Source organism: Trichoderma camerunense (genome assembly GCF_050948025.1).
Source record: "Trichoderma camerunense strain CBS 138272 chromosome Unknown V8C40scaffold_10, whole genome shotgun sequence".
Taxonomy (NCBI): Eukaryota; Fungi; Ascomycota; class Sordariomycetes; order Hypocreales; family Hypocreaceae; genus Trichoderma; species Trichoderma camerunense.
In genome coordinates, this window is record NW_028145360.1 from 1,429,003 (window position 1) to 1,451,068 (window position 22,066).

The 22,066-nt window shown below is 49.3% G+C and overlaps 8 protein-coding genes across 8 annotated transcripts; 4 read left to right on the top strand and 4 right to left on the bottom strand.

The window, feature by feature from the left end:
- Positions 1-737: 737 nt before the first annotated feature.
- Positions 738-1,535, bottom strand: V8C40DRAFT_266701 (uncharacterized protein; the record flags this gene model as incomplete). The annotated part of the gene is made up of 1 exon (XM_083219779.1): positions 738-1,535. One exon carries the CDS (start codon positions 1,533-1,535, stop codon positions 738-740), a length of 798 nt encoding a protein of 265 aa, XP_083072838.1.
- Positions 1,536-2,126: 591 nt separating this feature from the next.
- V8C40DRAFT_247435 (MFS general substrate transporter) lies at positions 2,127-3,819 on the bottom strand. Its single transcript, XM_083216324.1, has 2 exons — positions 3,444-3,819; positions 2,127-3,390 (listed from the first exon to the last, which is right to left on the bottom strand). The coding sequence occupies exons 1-2, from the start codon at positions 3,712-3,714 to the stop codon at positions 2,237-2,239; spliced, it is 1,425 nt and encodes a 474-aa protein (XP_083072839.1). The 5' UTR covers positions 3,715-3,819; the 3' UTR covers positions 2,127-2,236.
- Positions 3,820-4,217: 398 nt separating this feature from the next.
- Positions 4,218-5,106, bottom strand: V8C40DRAFT_247437 (HotDog domain-containing protein). Its single transcript, XM_083216325.1, has one exon. The coding sequence runs from the start codon at positions 4,764-4,766 to the stop codon at positions 4,254-4,256; it is 513 nt and encodes a 170-aa protein (XP_083072840.1). The 5' UTR covers positions 4,767-5,106; the 3' UTR covers positions 4,218-4,253.
- V8C40DRAFT_247439 (CFEM domain-containing protein) lies at positions 4,925-8,561 on the bottom strand. The gene is made up of 5 exons (XM_083216326.1): positions 8,483-8,561; positions 7,849-8,417; positions 6,464-7,792; positions 5,994-6,401; positions 4,925-5,929 (listed from the first exon to the last, which is right to left on the bottom strand). Exons 2-5 carry the CDS (start codon positions 8,099-8,101, stop codon positions 5,157-5,159), a joined length of 2,763 nt encoding a protein of 920 aa, XP_083072841.1. The 5' UTR covers positions 8,102-8,417; positions 8,483-8,561; the 3' UTR covers positions 4,925-5,156.
- A 3,091-nt stretch (positions 8,562-11,652) lies between these two features.
- On the top strand, positions 11,653-14,615 carry V8C40DRAFT_279917 (uncharacterized protein; the record flags this gene model as incomplete). Its single annotated transcript, XM_083221310.1, has 4 exons — positions 11,653-11,770; positions 12,184-13,171; positions 13,959-14,101; positions 14,164-14,615. The coding sequence occupies 4 exons, from the start codon at positions 11,653-11,655 to the stop codon at positions 14,613-14,615; spliced, it is 1,701 nt and encodes a 566-aa protein (XP_083072842.1).
- A 962-nt stretch (positions 14,616-15,577) lies between these two features.
- V8C40DRAFT_247447 (VOC family protein) lies at positions 15,578-17,075 on the top strand. The gene has a single exon (XM_083216327.1). It carries the CDS (start codon positions 16,024-16,026, stop codon positions 16,843-16,845), a length of 822 nt encoding a protein of 273 aa, XP_083072843.1. The 5' UTR covers positions 15,578-16,023; the 3' UTR covers positions 16,846-17,075.
- A 109-nt stretch (positions 17,076-17,184) lies between these two features.
- On the top strand, positions 17,185-19,005 carry V8C40DRAFT_247448 (BTB/POZ domain-containing protein). Its single transcript, XM_083216328.1, has 3 exons — positions 17,185-17,746; positions 17,812-18,247; positions 18,307-19,005. Exons 1-3 carry the CDS (start codon positions 17,408-17,410, stop codon positions 18,411-18,413), a joined length of 882 nt encoding a protein of 293 aa, XP_083072844.1. The 5' UTR covers positions 17,185-17,407; the 3' UTR covers positions 18,414-19,005.
- A 2,506-nt stretch (positions 19,006-21,511) lies between these two features.
- On the top strand, positions 21,512-22,060 carry V8C40DRAFT_266708 (uncharacterized protein; the record flags this gene model as incomplete). The annotated part of the gene is made up of 2 exons (XM_083219780.1): positions 21,512-21,654; positions 21,714-22,060. Coding segments are annotated over 2 exons (490 nt in total), but the record flags the coding sequence as incomplete, so codon positions are not given.
- Positions 22,061-22,066: the final 6 nt, after the last annotated feature.

Genomic DNA, 22,066 nt, shown 5'->3' on the forward strand with positions numbered 1-22,066 from the left:
TCGTGGCGATGATAAAGTTGTGGGGTAATTTAGATAGAGGCGATTCGGCTGCAACGTTGAAGAGTGTTGATCAAATTCGTAGGATTCAGTTCATTATTGCTCCTTCGTTGATCGCCGCTTCGCTTAACAGTGGCAGTGCTCGCGGATGATGATCCGTCTGACGCGATCTGGAGGCGGACCCAGTCTGTGGATGAGGGAATCTCCACAAGGCGTAACTCCTTGGTTTACTCTTCTTGGCATACAGATAGTTTATTGTTAGGGCTATAACGAGTGCGTTTGAGTTGCATCTACGACCAAGAGTCTGGGGCAAAGGATGAGTTGCGAAACGTTCAATTGACTAAGTAAGAGTAGAGAGTATCAAGCCTGCAATTCCATCCCCACGAATCCTCGATATCAGGAGCCATCACAGCTCTTTTCGCCAAATGCAAATGTCGTAGACAATGCCCATCCGTAGAAGAGAGACCCGAAATTGTTTTCACCGAATAACTGAAGATGAAGCCGATGCCAACGAAGACGGCCGAAGAAAGAACTTTTGCGAATTCCAGTGCGAATGAGTAAATGAAAGAGAAGAAAAAAAGGAAAGGCAAATAAACCGAGTGCAAATATTCCCAGGTCCCAGCGGCCGCGCTTTTGCCGAATCGTGCTCATATTTTCTAATTGATATGTCCATCAGATGTCTCAATCGGCGCCTGATCGATCCATATGATTCAAAGTCCCAATCACCAATGACCTCATATTCACCACTTGGGGGAATAGCGCTCGTCGTTGTCCAAGAGGTATTGCATCCTGTCTGCGTATTGTTCCATCTTGTTGTCAAGTCGTCCAGGTAGCAGCTTCTCTAGGATGGGATCCCACCTCTCTATGAACCAATCTAATTCCATCTGATCATCAACATCTGCATTCATTTTGCTCAGCTGTCGGTGTTGTTCACGCATCGCCATGAAAATGTAGGACTCGCGAGGGAATACACGTTCAGCTATCCGAATGAAATGTTTATCTTCGACAGCAGGAATGCTAGCTGAGGCGCACATGGAAGATACAATGGCTTTCATGTTTAGAGCTAGAAGTGATTGGAGAGTTTGTATCGTCCTTAGAGCGTCCAGTTGCTTCCAACACTCTCGTTCTTTCGCGATGGCGGATCTGAGAAGAGCGATGACGAGCGGAGCCTTGGTTGGATCCGCGGGAATCTTAGAGAGCACCTCTTGTGTCGTAGTCCAAATCGAATGCTTAACTGCCGGTGCCAGGTCGATGAGTCTCTTGGCAACTCTCGCCTCTGCTCCAGGACCCCATATGATACATGTATCGAACTGGGGCTCTTGGATGGACCCTTCAACAGGGGATACGGCACCAGTCATTGACATCTTTCCACGCTCATCATAGTAGATGTGCTCACCATCAGCTACTTTTACAAGGAGTTCGTTCTCCAGGAAGCGCAAATTAAGTTGTTGGATCTCAGCATCTAGGCAAACGGGCGTGTGAAGGACGGTGTTCTTGAGGTCTTCCGGAACTTCCTCTTGGCTCCAAGAGTCAGCCATGGTTGCTGTCAGTGATGATTTCGTTTCCGACTGAGTAGCTTGAGACTTTGAGAGCGGAAATGGGAGATCAAAAGGATGAATGCGCTTGGAGGGACCGCTCTTGGTACACTCGTTGGTCAACTGCGAAGAGATAACCGAAGACGAATAGATAGAGGATAGAAGAACGAAGATCAAATTCGGGAGAAGAGAAGAGATGGTGAGAAATAGAAATGGAGAGAGGTCAAAAGAAAAGCGAAGGGCTTTAAATGCTCAACGGTGAGCGCAGGAGAAGCAAACGAGAAGTGGAGAGCGGCCAAGAGGAAATGCAAACGCGAGCGTTAAAGAGGGCGAAGAGATTGCTACGCAAGAGATACCTTTAATAAAGTGAGGTATTCTGATTGAATCAAGTATTTCTTGCTGATGACTCTCCATTTAAGCATCTGGCTATTTAAACAGTGTCATCTGGCCACCAGTTGGTCTGTTTGCTTCATGTCTCCAGGCTGAGAAACTGCACGTAATCAATTGAAGGGACATTTTCATGATATTAGCAGAGGGTAGAATTGGATAAATAGAGCTACACTTTAGGGTTGTGATAATAGGGACAATTCTTGCTCTAAGTCGTGCAACTGCATGTACTCGCTGCATCATCTCTCTTTTGTGTTTATAATTCACTACATGCGTATATAAATGTACCCAACGCACTTTTTCTACATATCCCAAACTCATTTTGACAATCCTTTGTAACCATGCCACGCTAAAACAATAAAAGCAGCAAACAACGATGTTGCTCCCGTCACAATCACCATGGGCTCGTACTTGTTGCCCGCGTAATGCTCTCGGATAACCTCCCTGGGCGCCATCAATCCGGCACTGAGAGGTCCAACCAAGATATTTCCAACGCCCATCAAAAACACAAATATCGCATAGGTGGCAAACACCGTCGACGGATCATCGCTAACGGCCCGACCCATGGCCACACGCATGGTTCCGAACCCAAAAGCAAAGAAGCCATAAATGAAGCTAAAGACGGCGAGAAGCGGCAGTGACTTGGCCAGGCCCCAGAACGTAAATGACGCCGTCGCCGCAAAGGCACAGCAGATAGTCATTAACAGGCTCACGGGCAGACTCTTGTCTGAGAAGTAGCCAAAGGCGAATTGTCCCAGAACCTGCGCAATCGACATGAGGCAAACCAGTAAGGCACCCTTGATGGAGGAAATGTCGAAGAGAGAAGCGTAAGAGGGCAAGAAGACGACCGGGAAAAAGAAACCGATTCCTTGCACCAAGACCGCCGAACCGTAGATCCAGAAAAGAGGTTGCTTCAAAAAGTCCCAGTTGATCCTCGCCAGATTGGCCTGGTCCGAGGCTGGCAGTCGAGCCTTGAATAGAGGAAGTAAAGGAGCAGTCAATACCGCCATCGCGACAGCACAAGCCCGAAGCGTGACTTTATACCCATATCGTCGGAGGAGAGCATCAATGATGAAGGGAAGAACCGCACCAGTGGCACCGGAAGATGCAGAGATGAGTCCAAATGCCATACCCTTTCGCGCAACCCACCATTCATTCACCATGCTCACGATGGGCATTGAAATGAGCACGAAGCCGAGCCCATAGAGCGCTCCTTGCGTGGCAATGAGGCCATTGACAGACGATGTAAATGACGCGGATAAAAGTCCGGCAATGCTCAGAACCCAGCCCAAGTAAATCTGGTGTCTCTGGTATTTGGGAAACTTTCTTGCTAGCATAGCGGAAAAGGGCGATCCGAAATAATAGAAACCTGTGGACAAGACTCCAACGACGGGGATCCGGACAGCGTCCTTTTGGAACTCGGGTACGTCGGAGTAGTATCTCTGGAAGACTCCGTAGCTGCCAGGAAAGCCTATCCATCAGTTAGCCTGCTAAATTTGAAGAAGATTCATCGGTAGTATGTACCCCAAAACAATGCATCAAATGCAAATGCGCCTAGAAGAGTTGCCCAGGCATCTCGGCCTCGATCAACAGGCTTCAGTTCCTGCGTAACAGTTTCGTTTTCGTGAGGGCCGGCAACTGCTTCATCGCGATTCTGGGAATAGAGCTGCGATAGCTCAATATCCAACCGCCCTCTTTCAAGCTCTTCATCCCGCTTACTTATCTCGTCGCGAGAACGAGAATATCGTGGCGAGAGTTCAAATTCTACTTCAGTGGTTGTTTCTGTCGCACTCATGGCTCAATTGGTCTCTCTTCTTCATCAATTGAGTCTGTAAACCAACAATACTTCCACTATGTAAAAACACAAAACAATACCAAACTTAATACTTCTTTCAGTCCCCCAGAAAGCTTCCAGAATCAACGATTGCGTTTCCTCCCCCACAATCCTAGCGCCCGCAAATCGCGATGTCGGAACCCGACCATAGCCGGAATTCTTTCTCGGCGGGGCTTTTCGACAAGTTCCACAGAAAAGTTCGGTGTGAGTCAAATCAAGAAGCATCTGCGCCTTTCCAAGTACAAGCAGATGGAATCGTCCAAAGCTTATTCAATGTTGTTAGGGGTTCTTCGGCTATGTTTTTAACCGCATGCAAATGCCGGGGCTAGGAGCGTATCACAACGAGCCACAATGCAATCCACAACGAAATCTTATCTCTCAAAGGCGCGCCTTGTTATCCATCTACTCCGTATATATCTATTCATCTTCTGTAATCTATCATCATCATATCATCAAATCGCCCGGTTTAATAGTATACATAATATTTACAATGTACACGTCTAATTCCTCACCTCACCGTCCGTCTTTGGCTTCGCGGTCCCCCTCACAAACTTGGTGTGATGGCCCTTGGTCACCAGCGTCTTCTTCTCCTCTCCATCGACAACCTCAACTTTCTGAATCAGAATCGTCACAAACGCCATCGACCCCCCAACCTTTTCCGCCGTCGCTACAATCTCCACGACATCTCCGGCTCCCGCAGCGCTGCTCAGATAGCTGATGTGCATGTCGACACTCGCGCCCGTCTTTTCCCTCAGGTCCCATGAGGCAATTGCCAGCCCCGTTGTGAAGTCGATAAAGGCCGCTGAGACAGCGCCATGTAGACCGCCTTTGGAGTTGAGATGTGTAGATGTAAGAGTGAGGCGGCTGACGACGGTGCCGGCGACGACAGAAGTTTGCTTGATGCCTGACAGGAAGATGTTGTAAATGCTGCTGTTTTGGAGCAGCCAATCGGACAGCTGCTCGACGTGAGCCGTCCGCTTGGCCTCGAGTTCTAGTTGCTCTTGTGAAGCCATGGCTGTATCTTCCTCTGACTTCCTCGCCTTTAGATATGTGGTGAGTGAGAGAGGAGGCGAGTTGTATGTTTGTGAAATGTCGAGGTTGAGGGTCCACAAGGAATTGGTGGAGATTTCGGTCCGGATCTTTTTCAGTCTTATCGCAATCAATCTCAATCGCCACAGCTATTCTGAGTCTCACTTCTCTCAACAACTTCAATTACAAAATTAAGTGTGCAGCACAATAGATGCACAATATCAATCTTATGAGCAGTAAACTCATAGCAACTTCATTATTATTTAATTGAAGGCTCAATATATTCAACCTCTCATTAAGAGTTGTCAGAGCCTTATGAAGGCAAATATACGCATGCTTCGTCAACACATTAAGCCATTCGTACTAGAACTAGATCACAGCACAACGGCAACCGCCCAGGTGAGAGCGAAAACACCAGCAACAAGGCTCATCTCCAATCGAGAACCTGCACTGGGAGGGATGGTTGGGGGAGCGGTAGGCTGACTTCCGCCTCCGTTGCCGCCTCCATTACCTCCTCCGTTTCCGCCGCTTCCACCCTCTCCTCCGGATCCTCCAGAGCCTCCAGAGCCTCCAGAACCTCCGGATCCGCCAGTAGGCTCGCTGCCGCCGCTGCCGCCGCTTCCTCCCTCACCACCTCCGTTGCCTCCAGTAGGAGAACCAGAGCCTCCAGAGCCTCCGGAACCGCCGCTGCCACCACTTCCACCACAGTTGGAAGAACCACTGGAGCCGGTAGCGCAAGCACACACGGAAGAAGCTCCGGTGATGACGGCTTGCAGAGAGGCCGCGGGACAAGCCGTCGCAACGCAAGGAACAAGAATCTGGGACAGACTGGCCTGAGCTGCGGGCTGGCACTGGCATGCGTAGTCGTTCACGCCGCAAGAGATCTTAGGAGCAGCGCTCGTGAAGCAGGCTTGGGCACAAGAGGGAACAGCCGAGGTAGCAACAGCACCGCAGTCGGGAGCTTCAGTGTTGCAGGTGGGAGAAGCACCACCGCCGCCACCAGGAGTCGTGGTAGGAGAGCCGCCACCACCGTTACCGCCGCTGTTGCTGGGACCGGAGCCGCCAGAGCTGCCGCCGCCGGGGGGGCCAGAACTTTGACAAGTTCCAGGGGCAATAAGTGTGGGTGAAGCACTAGCACAAGCACAGACTATAAGACAGATCAGTCAGCATGGAAGTCGGTCAAGAAGATGTATAAAGGAGTAGGCTCTTACCTGAGCTGGCTCCAGTAATAACAGCTTGCAGAGAAGCAGGAGGGCAAGCCGTTGCCACGCAGGGAACGAGCAGCTGGGTCAGGCTAGCCTGAGCCGCAGGCTTGCACTGGCAGTCATAGTCATGGACATCACATGGAATCTTGGGTGCAGCTGATGTGAAGCACGCCTGAGCGCATGAAGGAACGGCTGAGCTCGCCACGGCGTCACAGGTCTTGACAGGCACAGGCTGGCAGTTGGAGCCAGTGGCTGAAGTTCCAGGGCCGGTAGTTGTAACTGGTGGCGGCGGGTAAGAGTTGCCACCTCCGGGCTGTGATGAGGATTGAGAACCTCCGGGACCTGTGGTGGTGGTGGCCGGTGGTGAAGTTCCGCAGTCGCCAGGGCTAGGAGGCGCGGTGGCACAGGCACAAACTATAAGAGAGATGGTCAGCATGACAACTTATCTATGATATAAATAGGGATTTGATTCTTACCCTGGGAGGCACCGGCAATGACGGCCTGAAGCGAAGCAGCAGGACAAGCTGTAGCAACGCAAGGGACAAGCAGCTGAGTCAAGCTAGACTGAGCCGCAGGCTGGCACTGACAAGCATAGTCGTGAACATCACATGGGATCTTGGGAGCGGCACTGCTGAAGCAAGCCTGAGCACAAGACGGGACGGCGCTGCTAGCAACAGGACCACAGTCAGATGTAGTTCCGGGCTTGCACGTCGTGCCGGGACCGCCAGGGCCGGAAGATGACCCAGGGGGAGCTGAAGTAATCACGCTGCTGGAAGTAGTGCAGGGAGTCTCTGATGAATTGGGAGGCGCAGTAGTCGTCGCAGTTGTGGTTGCTGGGGCCGAGGTGCAAGGTGTAGTTGGGTGCGCTGTGACGCAACCACAGAGGCTCGAGACTTGGTTAAGAACGTTAAGGGCAGAGTTACCACAGTTTCCTAGAACACAGTTGACAGCAGCACCTTGAATGACATCGGTCTTGCCACACTGACACTCATAGTCAGAGACGGCACAGCTAGCCTGAGTTACGGCAGCAGACTCAATGCATGGTTTGGCACAATCATACACGGCATCAGCGCTAGCCTGGCAGGGAGAAGTAGAGTCACAGCCGGGGGCAGCAGTTGTAGTAGTGCCGGGTGCTGAGGTAATGGGGCCAGTCGTCGATGAGGGAGGCTCTGTGGTGTCAGACTCTGAGCAGTCCGAAGTAGACTCAGTCGTAGCAGGAGGTTGAGTCGTAGTGGCAGGGGGTCCAGTCGTGGTAGCTGGAGCCGAGGTGCAAGGAACCGTTGGGTGAGCTGTAACACACGTGCAGAGAGAACTGACTTGGTTGAGAACATCAAGGGCAGTGTTACCGCAGTTTCCTAGGACACAGTTGACAGCAGCACCCTGGATAACAGCAGTCTTGCCGCATTGGCATTCGTAGTCAGAGACGGCACAGCTGGCCTGAGTGACAGCAGCAGACTCAATACACGGCTTGGCACAGTCATAGACAGCATCAGCACTGGCCTGGCAGGGAGAGACGGAATCGCAGCCTCCAGTCGTGTTGGGAGGAGCCGTAGTCGTCGGGGGTTCTGTCGTTGGAGGAGCTGTCGTTGTGGGAGGCTCAGTAGTTGTGGGAGGTCCAGTAGGAGGCTGGTAAGGAGGGCTTGTTGAAGATGTTGTAGGAGGCTCAGAAGTTGGGGGCCCAGTAGTTGTGGGAGGCTGGTAAGGAGTTGTTGTTGAGGATGATGTGCTTGTTGATGAGCAAGCACTTGTCGGGTTGGCCGTGACACACGCACAGAGAGCTCCGACTGAACTCAGAACATCAATGGCTATATGCTGTTAGTTAATGAAGTAAACGATCTGGGTCTATTGGGCTGCTACGAACCTCCACCGAATCCACACGCGCCTATGATACAGTTCGCAGCTGCGCCTTGAATAACGCCTGACTGGTCGCATTGGCATTTGTAGTCTGACGTAGCGCAGGCTGCCTGAGTGACAGCGGCTGACTGGATACACGATGTTGCACAGGTGGCAACAGCATCGGCACTGGCCTGGCAAGGGCTGGAGCTATCGCAATGCGTGCCCGCGACGATGTGAGCAAGAGCCAAAAGGCCCACGGCTCCGACGGTTTGTCTCATTGTCGAGTGATGAGGACGAGTTGAGTCCGAGACAAAGCCTGGAGAACCACTGTGGGGGAGAAGAAGGGGGCTGCCGGATCGCCAGATATATACGAGTTAACTCATCCACGCGATTCACACAACATATCCGGGGGAGCTGAAAGGATTCTCTCCTTGTTGACTCGCGTGTGGCCCATGTTGTTCGCCGGCCCAGTGCCCAATGCCACCTCTCCTTGCATGGCTGGCTTGTCCCCCAATGGCATCTCACGATCCGAGCAGAGCAACAGTAGCAGCCTCGTATTTAATTTTAAAAAACCTGCAGCCGGTGCAGCTTTTCCTGCACGATGATCAGCTAAAGCCAACAAAAGATGGGTTGCGCTTGTGAATTATTGGCCCACATACACGGCGATGGTCCGAATGCAGCATCGAGCAAGACGGTGAGGTGGAGCCTGCCGATGAAAGGGGGGCCATTGGGAAGAGAATCCTTGCCATTCACGAGTTTCTATGATGAGATGGCTCTCGCTTCTCATGTTGGTTCGCTGCCCTCGACGTTCGATCAATGCGGGGGAGAACCAGCCGATGGCCCGAGGAGATCCAGACTCTAGCTGGGCGTCAATTGGGCTCACACTGACCAAGCATCTCGTATACGAACAGTCCTACACGTTCCAGTGATGATGATGATCATGATGAGCTGAACTAAGCTAAACTACATGTTTATACTAAGGGGCAACCAACCGGTTCAAGTTTGCCGGTCGTGCTGTCATGAGCTTTCCGTAGCGCAGCGAGAAACGAATTATTGGCTTGGCTTAAAGGGAGAGAGGCACTGGTCCAAGTGGCTGAAATACTGACCGCGCTTCGGGAAAAATCTCTTCGACAAAACTCGTATCCACAGCGGCAGCCCGTGAGACCCATTTGAGAGGATGCTGAGGCCAATTTGCGCTCCCTAGCGTCTGATCCGTTCTGTTCAGCTGGCAATTGGTCACTGCGTTTTCCTGAGCATGGCTCTGCCGTCACTATTGAGTCAGGGAAATGGAACCTGAGCCCAAGATCTGTTAATGCTATAAAACTCTCCATATAAAGATGGGCCGATCACTTGTGTTGATCGATCAAGAGTTTCCACTATTCCGTTCTCAAGTGTGTAAACGCCAACGCGGATGAAGCCGAGAAAGACAAACGAAGCCACCCTCGCCGGGAAGCCCATCTTCAGCCACAACAACTCCCCAAAACGACTGCTGGAATCAGATGTCAGATCGTATCATCAGATTACCCTCCTCTGAGCCTCGGCGAGTAAGCTCCTGCCGCCAGGAACAGAGACGCCACTCGCCAAAAGTCCGCCAGCCTCTCTGATCAGGGCCATCTGCATGTTCGCTGCTAGGCCTGGAATAGGAAGCCCAGCGGCGCGTTTAACGTAGCGTTACATCCGGGGACATGGATTCGGACTAGCCGCATCAACTGCAGCGCGGGGAATCCATGCTCTCGATTTAAGCCAACGAATCAGTCTCACGCACAGCAGTATTGAGTGAGTAATAGCATCACGCTTGGAGAGGAGAAGAAGCCGAGCAACATGTGATGACGCGACGGTAAATTAGCAGAATGCGGAGTGACGATGCCATGTTGGCCGCCAGTTCGAAAGGATGCTGGTGCCTGGCTTGTTGTGATTTCCGTTCGTATTCCCGTTTGAGTAGCGGCCGGACAGCGTCGTTGGACGAAGTGCTAGCTATTCCCATCATAAGAAGGGAGTGACCTGTGACCTGCTTGCTCGGGAGAACCGATACCGATTTCTTGTCCAGTCACCGGTATAGCCGTAGCTCAAGGCTAGACCAAGCCAGCTGTTGCTTCGGCGGTGTTCTCAACGTTGGGGGTCAAGTGAAGATGTTGTGTCACTCACCCAACACGCCGCTGGGCCACACGAATTATATGCACTCGTAGCATACTCGTACCGTAACTTCCGAGTCAACATCGCCAAGGATGCCCAGGTCATGGCTTTGGAATGGTGGAACCTTGGCGGTGTAGAAGCAAGAAAGGCGCCTGTCGGAGGATTTCTTCCTTGGCGATGTGAGCGATGAGCCGATTTGATAAGCCAAGCCGGAAGTGTTGCCAGAATACGAGGTTTTGTGCATCGCAAGCAAAGCCGCCCAATACGACACAGTCTGAGCAGAGCAAACAGATGGCAAGCCTGTTGAAGTTTCTACTTTAAGCTTAACAACTTGAATTCAAGGAAATAAGAATGATCTACTCCGTACGGAGCACTCCGAATACTACAATACATTTAAAAAATACGATGCATCACCGCCGATCTCCCGCTGCTCAGCCACGACTTCTTGATATGATCATCGCCCCACCTCTCGTACGAATGTCGCATCTTATCTCATGATCCATGTTGCCACGATGTGCGAAAGCGAGATCCGGCAGTGGTTCCAGTTGCATAGATAAGATCTCAATAAAAGACAAGGAAGATAAGATCAAGTATACAAGATCTACTTCACTTGCCATGAAAGTTGGCAGCAATTGGGCTTGCCCGTACAACGAGAGGCGCCATAGGAAGTGTTTCTCATACCTCGGCTGTCCGTATAAACTAGATAGGAGCGTTTGACTGGAACCATTTATTCAGACTGAATTACACGAAATGGGCAATGAATACTCGGAATAATTAATTTCTTCCTTGTACCTAATAGTGGACGGGTATTTTGGATTCAAAACCACATACCTGGTACCACCTCGGTGCATGAGCTAGTTTGCAATTGAAGCTATCGCTATACTTGACGCCAACCGTTTCAACTTGCTCATCATCTAATATTTAGTTCCGTGGACAAAGTATGCTTATATCACTTTGTAATTGTCTACTGTAGGCAAAGAACTGCAAATTTCTCCACGCCGACAAAACGTACGCAATTATCCGACGCTACAGGGTACATAGGCTTACACGAGGCATATTGAACATAGAACAGGCGATTTTTATTTGCACACCTTCGCCTGCTGCATTTTCCCATGGTTTGTCTGTTAATGACTGCTGTCTTTGTTTTTACTTTCTATGTTTACTCTGTTGGTGATGACACTGTCTTTCTTTAGATTAATGGGTAAGTGAGGGATCTACGCATCGCCATTATTGAGCAACGGCAACATCCTGCCAGTAATGGACACTCATTCTTATTAGAACTCGGCAATGTGGAGTTGGACACACTCCTGTTGTCATATATTTCCACTGAATGAACCGAAAAGGAAGATTAGCAAAGCTGTCTGCGCAAACTTACAAGCAAAAGGTTACAAAACGCCAGGGCCTACTGAAGAAAGGATGAATCATCCTGAGAGCAGTATCTATCTCCCTTTACTTAGTACAGCCCTTTGAGCAACAGTCTGCCAGCGATCTTATTAAAAGACATTGTGATTATACAGGTATTTATCTTTGAAATATCCGCACCATCTAAGTTAAAGTTACAGTTAAAGTTAACAGTCGCAGCACAAGCCGCAATCCAAACCAGAGTGAGCGCAGAAGAAAACGCCGAAGCCGCTCCCTAAGAGCCATAAAAGCTTTCAGACCACCAGGTCCGACGCCCCTACGTGCATTCGCCAACATGAGCACCGTCGACACTCCACCGTGGCATCTGATCAAGGGCCGGGACAGAGATGGCGGTGGCAAACAAGTCATCAGCCCGACGAGAGCCATCCTCGTCGAAACGACGGCAAGCGGAGGTCAAAGAAAGCGACAGCACAAAGCGAATAAATGCATACGTTCAGCAATATAAGCACTCACATAGCTTATTACGTAGTGATTTATAAGATCACGCCTAGGTATTCGGCTAGCAACTGAATTTGACTACGTAGCTATAGTAGCAGTTAATATAAAAATATAAATAAAGTAGTAGCGACTAGAGAAATATAGATACAGTAGTAGCTACTAGAGGAATATAGATATAGTAGTAGCTACTAGAGGAATATAAATATAGTAGCAGTTACTAGAGAAATATAAATATAATAGTAGATATTTAAAGAACAGATGTAGAATTGAACGCGGGGGTGTTCATATGTAATCTTTTCGGTCTCGGTTTTTCTGTCCTCCGCTTGGGCGGACATATCCAAAACAACTCATAAATCCACGAGTTCAGATACCAACTCCATCCGAGTCATTGATGATGGTGACCTCGTCACCTTCGAGGTGATTGCCCGATGCTGTTTTCTTGGCAACGGTGTCGACAAGGCGACGAGCCGAAAGGCGAACAAAGATGGCCAGAGAGACTGGGAGAGACTAAAGGAAGAGTTGAGAGGCAAGAGGAATGCCGACGGGAAAACCATCGTCACAGCCTACTACATCGGGTTCTCCATGGATATGAGAGCACCAGCCTTCATGAGGCAGCAGACGCCCAAAACCCGAAAAGGCGAGACCCGGGTAGCGGGAAGAGCCCACGACCAAATCTCAGAGAACAATCTCGGCGGACTTTTAATCAAAAGCGAGCCGGCATCAACCACCACCGGAAGAGCTATCATTCCTCATTACCTCATGACAGTGAAAGAGAACCTCCTAGCTGCCAAGAGACTCGTTTCTGGTGTCCCCCTCGAAGACGTCTTTAACACGCCAGACGCACTTGCCCACTATAATGATGCAATCGAGACGCTTATTCGCAACCTCGAGAATGGAAAGGCTTTGAACGCTCCAGCTCTTATCACTCCTCATGAACCGCAAGGCGTCAGAGCCGGTACATCAGTCTCAGGCCTGTTTCCAGCTGACCCAACCGCTTATCCTGGCAAACGTTTAAGCGACGTCGTTTGTCACACTCGTCTCCTAACACAGTCCACTCGGGAACAAGGCCCTACAGGCTTCAGATTCTGTCTTCCCCCCGTCGAGGCTCTAAAATTCCCTCCGGAGCTTCTCCGTATCCTCGATGAATTCATCAAACTATATCCCGGCGATCTTATTGATCGACGGGTGGCTCTAATCGGCTGTTTTATTTTTCAAGGCATAATGGAGCACACGGAGATGCAAATGGAAAAATATTTCCAGATCAAAAAGGCAGTGAAAGAGCCATACCAGGCTGTCCCTGAGCAGAGTCTTGCTGCTACAATCATCTACACGCCTCACTACTTGCGATGGCCAGAGTACATGGGACTAACTGAGTTCCCCCATCCCTTTCGATTCATATTCAGAGCTCTAGACACCGATCCTATGGCAAAGTCCGCATGCTTAAATAATAATTGTCTAGTATCCCCCATTACAGTTATATTTCTATAATAGCTATTAGTATGTCTATATTTCTATAATAGCTATTAGTATATCTATATTTCTCTAGTGTCCGCTACTAAAGATATGTTTCTCTAGTATCAGCTACCAAAGATATGTTTCTCTAGTATTAGCTAAGTGTACTGCGACGTTTAGAAACGCTGGACTGTTGATCTCGCACTGCCAGCACTGTCATAGCAACCGCCCATCAGTTACAAATATTGATGAGGAGCTGGAACAAGACGGGATTGACGTTCGTTTTTGGGCATATGGTACTCGTTGTGAAATTTGCGGGAAACTTACCAAAGATCTTGGAAGGCATATGAGGAGCAAGCGTCGCAAAGGAGAAGGTGTATCATCATCGTCAAAGAAAGCCAGGAAAGAAAAGAAAGCACGGTATCCTCGTAATCCCCAAGACGAGTGGCAGATGCATCATCATACCGACACAAGCAGGGGAAGTACTTTTGTCTGCGATTTCTTAGGCTGTGGCAAGCAATTCACCACACTCAAAAAACTAAAGCACCATCGACATGTCCACGCTCGTTATCAATGCGGTCATCCGGGATGCAGCCGTACTTTTTCTTCCAAGAATAAGCGAGATGTTCACCAAAGGAAGCATAAGATCAAGACGCATTTGTGCATGATTTGCTCTAAATGTTTTGCCAGTGCTGGATCATTAAAAAATTCTTGCCCAATGTTTCTACTCCCGCACGATTCTACAACTTCTTCCTCATTTTCAGCATTACCATCACTTAAGAAGAAATCTAACCGGAGAGATCACACGACACGTCTTACGTATACCTATCACAGTACGTCATAGTCGGGGAGTAGAATTCTTTTCGATTTAGTGACTGACCTAGGTTAGACATAGCTGACGCAGAAAAACACACAATCATTGCGGAGAATATCTTCAACGTCTTCGATCTAGTATGTGAGTGGAGCCTGCATGACGAAGATGAAACGCCATCAGCTGCTATGATGGCAGTTGCTCTCCTGGCCACGCCAGGATTCGACGAATGCGGGCTTCCACAGAGCTGGTTCAACTTCGCCGAAAAATATCCCAAGGTCGCGGCGACTGTGAGAGCTGGCGCGAAGGCGTTCGCAATTCCCGGGAACACGACGATGGAAAAGGAGTGCGAGAAGGGACTCCCAATTTTCTACATCTTGAACCCGATCTACCAGAGCGGGTGTCGGCTCAATCTCCCAGAGGAGGAGGGGCCGGGGCCGGACACACGGGCCGGGCACTGCGCGGCGCTGCGGGCGCGGGCGTTGGATCTTCGAAGAAAACAAAGCAAGTTATGCAGATTCAGCCGTAATTTATAGATGGGCCAAACTGTATGCATGGTTCTTTCGCTTTGCGGTTTGTAAATAATGTGGGTTGGAAGTAATATTCAGGTATTGTCTCCTAATAACGCGAGCAAAGAGCCATGGCGCGGTGTGTTGGGCCAAAAGAAGTGGTTTACTGCCAGCCATTTGGAGAATTGGGTATCAGACACTGGCAGAGACTTGACTGATGAGGGGCGACTACTTCGAGACGAGAGCGGAGGACAACACTTACATAGCTGTCATAGCAGATAGTAAAGCAATATAGCTATGGTAGCCGATACCAGAGAAATATAGCTGTAGTAGCAGATACTGGAAGAAAGTAGTGATGCTAGAAGAAAGTAGGTACTTAGTAGTAACAATACCAGATACTTAGGGAGCCTGGTATCTAATACCTACCAGGTAAGTGAGTACATGTAGTAGTAAATAAATGACCGCCAGTTCTTTTTGCATCCTATTCCGTTGGTTGAACTCTACGCGGTGCTAGACACCTCGTGCATCTAACCCGGTTGCTGCCATTGTCTCTGTTGGTTCCGTTCATTGAAAACATGGAGAGTTTGCTAGTTCCCGTAGCCACTATGTCTTACTACTTCAGTCTCATACGAGTATTCTGCAAAGTTCTGAGTGGGAGGGAGCTCGATGAGTTGTTTGCGTGCAATGCCCAGTCCAGTGTATCGATGTGAGACATTAACATTTGTCGCCAATCCCCCTCCTCTCAGTCATGACTCTTGACCTAGTCTCTCCCACGAAAATCAGGGAGTGTTTGAATCAAAACAGCCCAAGTGGATCTTGTATTTCCACGAGTCTTGCTTCTCACGCAGAGCCAGTCCATATCAGTATAACATACTCAATGGAGCCGGCTTGTCAACTAATACAGATCACTAGACTTGAACTTGGACAGTACATACATATCTCCATACTAATGAAATCCATCTCTTGTATGCAGTTGATAGTTTTAAGAGATCACAGAACATGCAAACTCCTTCGCCTGACAATAGAGGCGCACATTGTAAATTTCCGACGAGAGCATGCTCAGTATAGGGTAGATGCCTACCAGGCACAGAAGATCTTATGTTTTCTTTGCACACCTTCGCCCGTTGCCTTTCTGCATGACCACCTAGAAGAGTCTAAGAAGAACATGACTTTGCAAAAATAGGCCAAATCTTTCTTCCTCATCCGGAGGCGAGATACCCGACATCGGCTTACGAGATATTGATTTGACATTTGGTCGAACAAAACACCAGCAATGCCCCGCATGGCGTCATAACGACCGGACTGTGCAATTACTAACATCTCCGGCCCCTCAGAACAGAAGAAGAACAAAAGGCTGACTGAGGCGTCGAGATCTTAAGTTTGATAAAGACATTTGTTTTTTCCCCTTTCCTCTACTATCGTGACATCTTCCGACATGTCTGAGCAGACAAGCACAGGCTCACCGCAGCCGACGTTGGACCACATCGTGATCCTCGTCTCAGCCAGCGATTTGCTACAACTTCCCGACCGCCTCAAGGACTCCTTTGTTGTCAGCCCTGGAGGAACTCACGCTGGAGGCCAGACTTTCAACAAGCTGATTCTCTTTGAAGATGGCGTTTACATAGAACTCATCGCGTTCGCCGAAGGCATCAGTCCCGAAGAGCAGGCAAAGCACAGATGGGGCCGTCAGCGGGAGAATACCATTGTGGACTGGGCATACACCTTGCCTCATGAGAGCGACTTTGGAGCCGTACAACAGAGAGTCAGAGACGCAAAGGCGGGATTGACGTATAAGGATCCCGTTCCCGGTGGCCGGACGAGACCAGACGGAGTTGTCTTGAAGTGGGCGATTGGAGCTCCTCAGGATGAGAATGGCAATGAGCCAGAGCCAGGCATTTTACCCTTTTGGTGCCTAGACAGAACACCACGAAGCAACAGGGTGCCGTATCAGGAGGACAAGGCACAAACGCAGCATCCCTCTGGTGCTCGCGGGGTCTCTCGAGTGAGGCTCAACGTGCCCCAGGAGCAATTGTCTGCTCTACAGGGTGTCTATGATGCTATTCACGACGTTGACAGTGCCGCGAGGGGCGAGAACGAGTGGACGTTCAGCACCCCGGATTCATCGGCAAAGGCACGACATACGTTGGGGGTGGCATCGGAGAGCGGGCCCAAGATTAAGCTGGCTTTTCAGGGGAGCGTGGGAAGTCCATCGTTTTTGGAGATATTGCCAGGCATTGTGGTCAAGTTTGAGGCCTGATGCTTTGATGTTTGATGTTTGATGCTTGAGGCTTGATGGGCTTACATCTCTTGGTCTGCTTGATGCATGTATATGTGGGAAATACAACATGTCATTGATTGAGATGATGGTCAATGGGCCATTCTCAACTTCTAAGGGACTTGAATATGTATCTATAAGTCATAACGAAATCAATTAACAGGTAATCATGCTATTTAGAGTGTTTGTTACTCCGTATAAGAAGATCGGTCGATATAAATACTGTGCGGTAAATAGATACATCACACTGTACATACATGCAGCTGTTTGCGCATCTGGTGCTATTGTGGGGATTTACCGGTACTTGCGTCGCCATACTAGCCAACAGCGAGCAGCAGGTACTACTCAATTTAGAGCTGAGCGCGACGCGACAGAGCTTCCGCCTTGGTCAACATTTCGCTTTCCATTGTGCAGCTTCACCGCAGTCACGCAGCCTCTTGTCGACTGTGATTTATTACTGAAACTGGTCAATTCTACACAGAAAAGGGCATTGGCGGCTTCTTGACTCTCGAATCCCGCCTTTCCGCGCGCAATCGCATTCACGATGCCTTCCGACGAGGTTGACAAAGCGCCCGAAGACGCAAGCACGCAAAATGACGTCGAAATGGACGAGCCCGAACATTCACAACAGCCCGCAGAGTCGGAAAAGCCCGACGAGAGCAGCGAACGTGCTCCTCTAGCAGACATGGAGGCTTCAGAAGAGCAGGATGCCGATGCGGATCCGGTGGAAGAGCGCAAGACATTCGCCAGCAGCTTGATGAGCCCGGTTGTGACTCTGCTGGTTGGCAAAGAAGAACCCACGCTGCTCACGGCGCATCAAGAATTCCTCGTTGGCAGCCCGTACTTTGAAGACATTTGCAACAAGTTTGCCGAGGATGGTAGCGTATGGGCTTTCTTTCCACCGCTGTGAGAGTCACGAAGATTAAGCTAAACTTATGCATCTCTCAGCCTCGCCACATTGAGCTCCCCGACGAAGACATTGATGCCGTCGGCTGCTTCCTCGAGTTTCTCTACACAGGCGAATACTTCCCTCGCAAGCTGCTGGGCCAGAGAACCCTCGAACACGACCCCAGCATCCCGGCCGTCGATGATTCGGGCGTCCAGCTCCTCAAACACGCAAAGATCTATACCTTGGCTCAGAAATGGGGTGTCACTTCACTCCAGTCACTATCGGCATCCAAGATCCACTGCATCAACTCAACAGTCAAGGGCGAGATTGCATACGCGCGCTACGTCTATGCCAACACCGCCCTGGACGACACAACCATTCGTGCACCCGTGGCCAGCTTCTGGGCTGCCAGGTCACATACGTTGCGGTCCGAGGCCGAAGACGAGTTCAAGGCCTTGTGTCTGGAGTTTCCCCAGTTTGGTTTCGACATTCTCAGTATGTTTTTGCCACCATTCTCATTCTCATTCTTCTGGTGTCAAGCTAATCTTTTGCAGCTCGTGTTTTGGACGACAAGCTCAAGAGGGAGCGCAACGAAAAGATGCACCCTTCCTCCGGCAGTGTCCGCAAGCGCCCCCGACACGGCAGCGGCGGTGTTGCGTAAATGGCGAGATGCTCTGCTCCCTGTACAACATGGTTTGCTTTTTGGCTTGACTCGCACTCCAACGTGCTCAATGTATTTATGCCCTGGCTATATATGATGAGATGGATTTGGCGTCCAGTGCTGGATGCTATAGTATGGTGCAATAGGCGTTAGTTGGGTAGAACTGAGCGCAGATCGGCGCATCCATATAATGAGGGAGGGACGGCACACGCGCGTTGCTGTTTCTCCATTTTGCCATTGTCATGATCAAAATGGTCTTTCCAAGTCGACATTTGCAAGCCGGCGGTGACTCTGGGTCAAGAAGGGGAACTGACTCTTTGAAACCTTGTCAACATCCAGTGTCTTCTATTTCGCCTCCGTACTATCTAATCTATATGTGGCAGAAATTTGAAACAAAACTGCTAGCGCAATCATGTCATTGGAATGATTACTGAATTAGGCAACCAGACATTTCTACTCCGTATTAGTAGTTCCTTGGGAGTCACATCAATGCAACGTTCCAGAGACGACTCTTGGAGAATGTATGCCTCCTTGTGGCTGGCTGACTAGACGTAGTTGATTCAGTATAGCGCTGATTGGCCGGACATATCATGCCCTTCATATAGAGTAATATCCCCGCCATCTGAAGGGGTTCGCTCTGAATCACAATCTTAATCGTTAGAAGCCGCCTTCCCAGAGGCTGCAACAAACAGGCCTCAATAAACTGGTGTCGTACTGCCAGAAGCTACTCATGTGGTGAAAGAAAAACAACGCCGGTCTGCCACTATCTTTTGCATGTGATTGGCGGCGCTGTATTCTTTCCACCTCTTGCTACTTGTCCACTTTATTTCCTGGTGTTGGAGATCGTTCCGGGAACAGAAGGGAGCACGGCTCGGAGTTTTTTCTCTCAACGGTTACGAGACACTGTCTTGGACTCCTGGACGTCCTCGACCATCTCCCTTTACTGTCTTCTCTCCCTTCGCGATAACGGGCTTTCATTTCAGCGTAACAATATAAATAAAGTCCATGGGGCTAGAAGGCCATAGAAGCACATAGAGCAATCTCCTTATACTCGCGGATAATTATGGAATCTCGGTTCATAGTGACAAAGTAGCTCACAGCATCCTCTATCCACATCACATCTTCTCTAAACTCTAGACAGAGACTGGGGTGCAACTGGAGCTCTGTCTGAGTTATCATGTCAAACATACCGTAGGCTATGTGTACTGACTGTAGCAAGTATGCTGAATTGGAGAGAATGCAGGCTACTCTGAACTCATTACTGGATCGGTGCCTAGTGTTATAATCATTGTCCATTGTTGTAAACGCATACAAGATCTCAAATTCCATGACATTTAATTGTCAACTGAAGATATTGCTTTCTGTACCTTCATAAATCACTGAGGCTTAACATTTGGCCCGTCAACTGCATCGAGTGAAATGCAACATTTCAAGCTACTGGCCTCTCTAGCAATTACAGAAAGATGGTGTTAGCGTCGCTTACACTGCCCTTACTAAGACACTGTATAAGAGCGATGATACTAAAGATACGCGGAACTCGGTGAATAATAGATCGACAATTTTGCGGTAAAGATTCTCTCATTTCTGTTTTCATTTCTGTGTCTGAGCCATGTTTGGGTGATCCTGGATCCACAGTTGCCTCTTCCAGCCCCTTCGCTTTCTTCGACTGGCCACCATGGATCTCGCCCTGGAACATGGCGACATATTTTCCGGCATGTGATCATGTTCGCCAATTACGTTTCTGGAATGACTGTCAGGTGTTTCATCCTTAGTCGTTACGATTTGAACCGAAAAGGGGATTTACTCAGAGAGTATGGTGAAGTAGTCAGGTACGCGAGCACAGCCTTTATGTCTCATGCCGATCTTATGTTCTGTAAGCACGGGAGAATACAATCGGTTTCATTCACACGGGTATGAGGATGAAAGTCCAAGTGAGATTTCAAAAACGACTGCATATAGCAGTTCGTTTCTCTACACTGATTATGCCGCTTTGGATAGCCAGCCGTCGACAAAGGACGAGTATCAAGACTTAGTACAGACTTTCTTGATTATTGCAACTCTACTCGTCTGTGACTACTTTGCCCAAAACTTCTTACTGTCTTGTCTGCCAACATAAAACCGTTGATCTAGGCTTATTACCTTGGGAACCTACCCTATCACCGGTAGAGGGAACAGAGGGTTACATTACCTGACTGTGTACTTCAGCCCTATACCCATAATATTGAAACTTCCCTATTTTCCGGTAACCCATTGATCCATCTAATTATAGATGAGAGAGAGTATCTGGACAGTTTGAAGCCATGCGAGTTACGAATGCATAGTTCACGAGTAATTTATTTTCTACATGTACTCAGGGTAACAAAAGAGATGGCTGAAGTCAGATGGAGCAGGTCAGACCAGTCCTCAGTATAATGCCACCAGGCCGCAACATCAGGTGTACGCTGCAGGCACCACTATTAAACACACTTCTATGCTGTGCAAAATGCACTCTGTTTACTTTAAAAGACACAATAGCAAAGAGGAATATCTTGCCGTATAGAGCCTCGTTTAGAGACATTTACCAAAAAAATTCGGAGTCAAATTAGACTCAAAATGATCGCCTCGTTGTTCGGCCTTACCCCTGGACTAAACCGATCGGATCTTATCTGGATTCCTTTGCATCGGATGACTGGAAGATCGTGAAAACGAATTTGTTCCAAGATTCCACAGGCCGTTGCAATCTTTTGTTTCATATGAACCCGTAGAAGTTGAGAGAATGCGGCTAGCAAGCAGATTTTGGGATATAGTTTTACTTACCAGTTGACGGGCGCGTCTGAGTGGCACAGCATTGCAGCCAGCAAGCGGCCCAACATTCCTCAATACCGCCGCACACGGCTCGCCCCTTTGGTAAACCTTTTTGGCCGATGAAACGCTCATGCAATTCAAGCATTTTTTCATTCCATGGTGACACTGACCAAAAACATATGTAAACACGATGTCGTGATGGCTGTTCAACGGTTTTATAAATATCACCGTTTAATCCTGTGATGTCCGAATCTTGGTTTAATCAATGTAATCAACTGCCTGGATAAGAACCTACTCGACTGGTTTATTTCAACATGGCCGTTATCAGCAAGCTCCTGCCGGTGGCAGCCGCCTTGTTGGGCTCCGTGGATCACACGGCCGCTATGGCTGTGCGTTCGTCTGCGGACAGATGGGACGTATCCTATCGTGTCCAAATTGGCACTCGGCTTGCTCCAGTGTAAGATAACATGCCCAAGAATCCAACGGTGTGTGTTCTCAGTCTAACAGATTTGGTAGCTCCGGATTGGCTGGCAATGTTACTGCCACACATGTACACAAGCGAGAGGAAGATCATGGCCCTGACTGCGATTGCGAACTCCACGTTGTGTATGTGACCCCAGATAGTGATCAGGGGCGCTACCAAGACGGCGAAGGATCTTCAGACGCGTCTGGCAAATGGGAGGACGGTGAGAACCAGAATGGCGAACACCGCGAGGATGGGAAACACTGGGAGAATGGCGACAACCAGAAGAATGGTGAATATCGCCAGGACGGTGAATACCAACAGGGCAGTGAGGGTGAACACTATCAACAGGATGGTGAATACCAACAGGGCAGTGAGGGCGAACACTATCAACAGGATGGTGAAT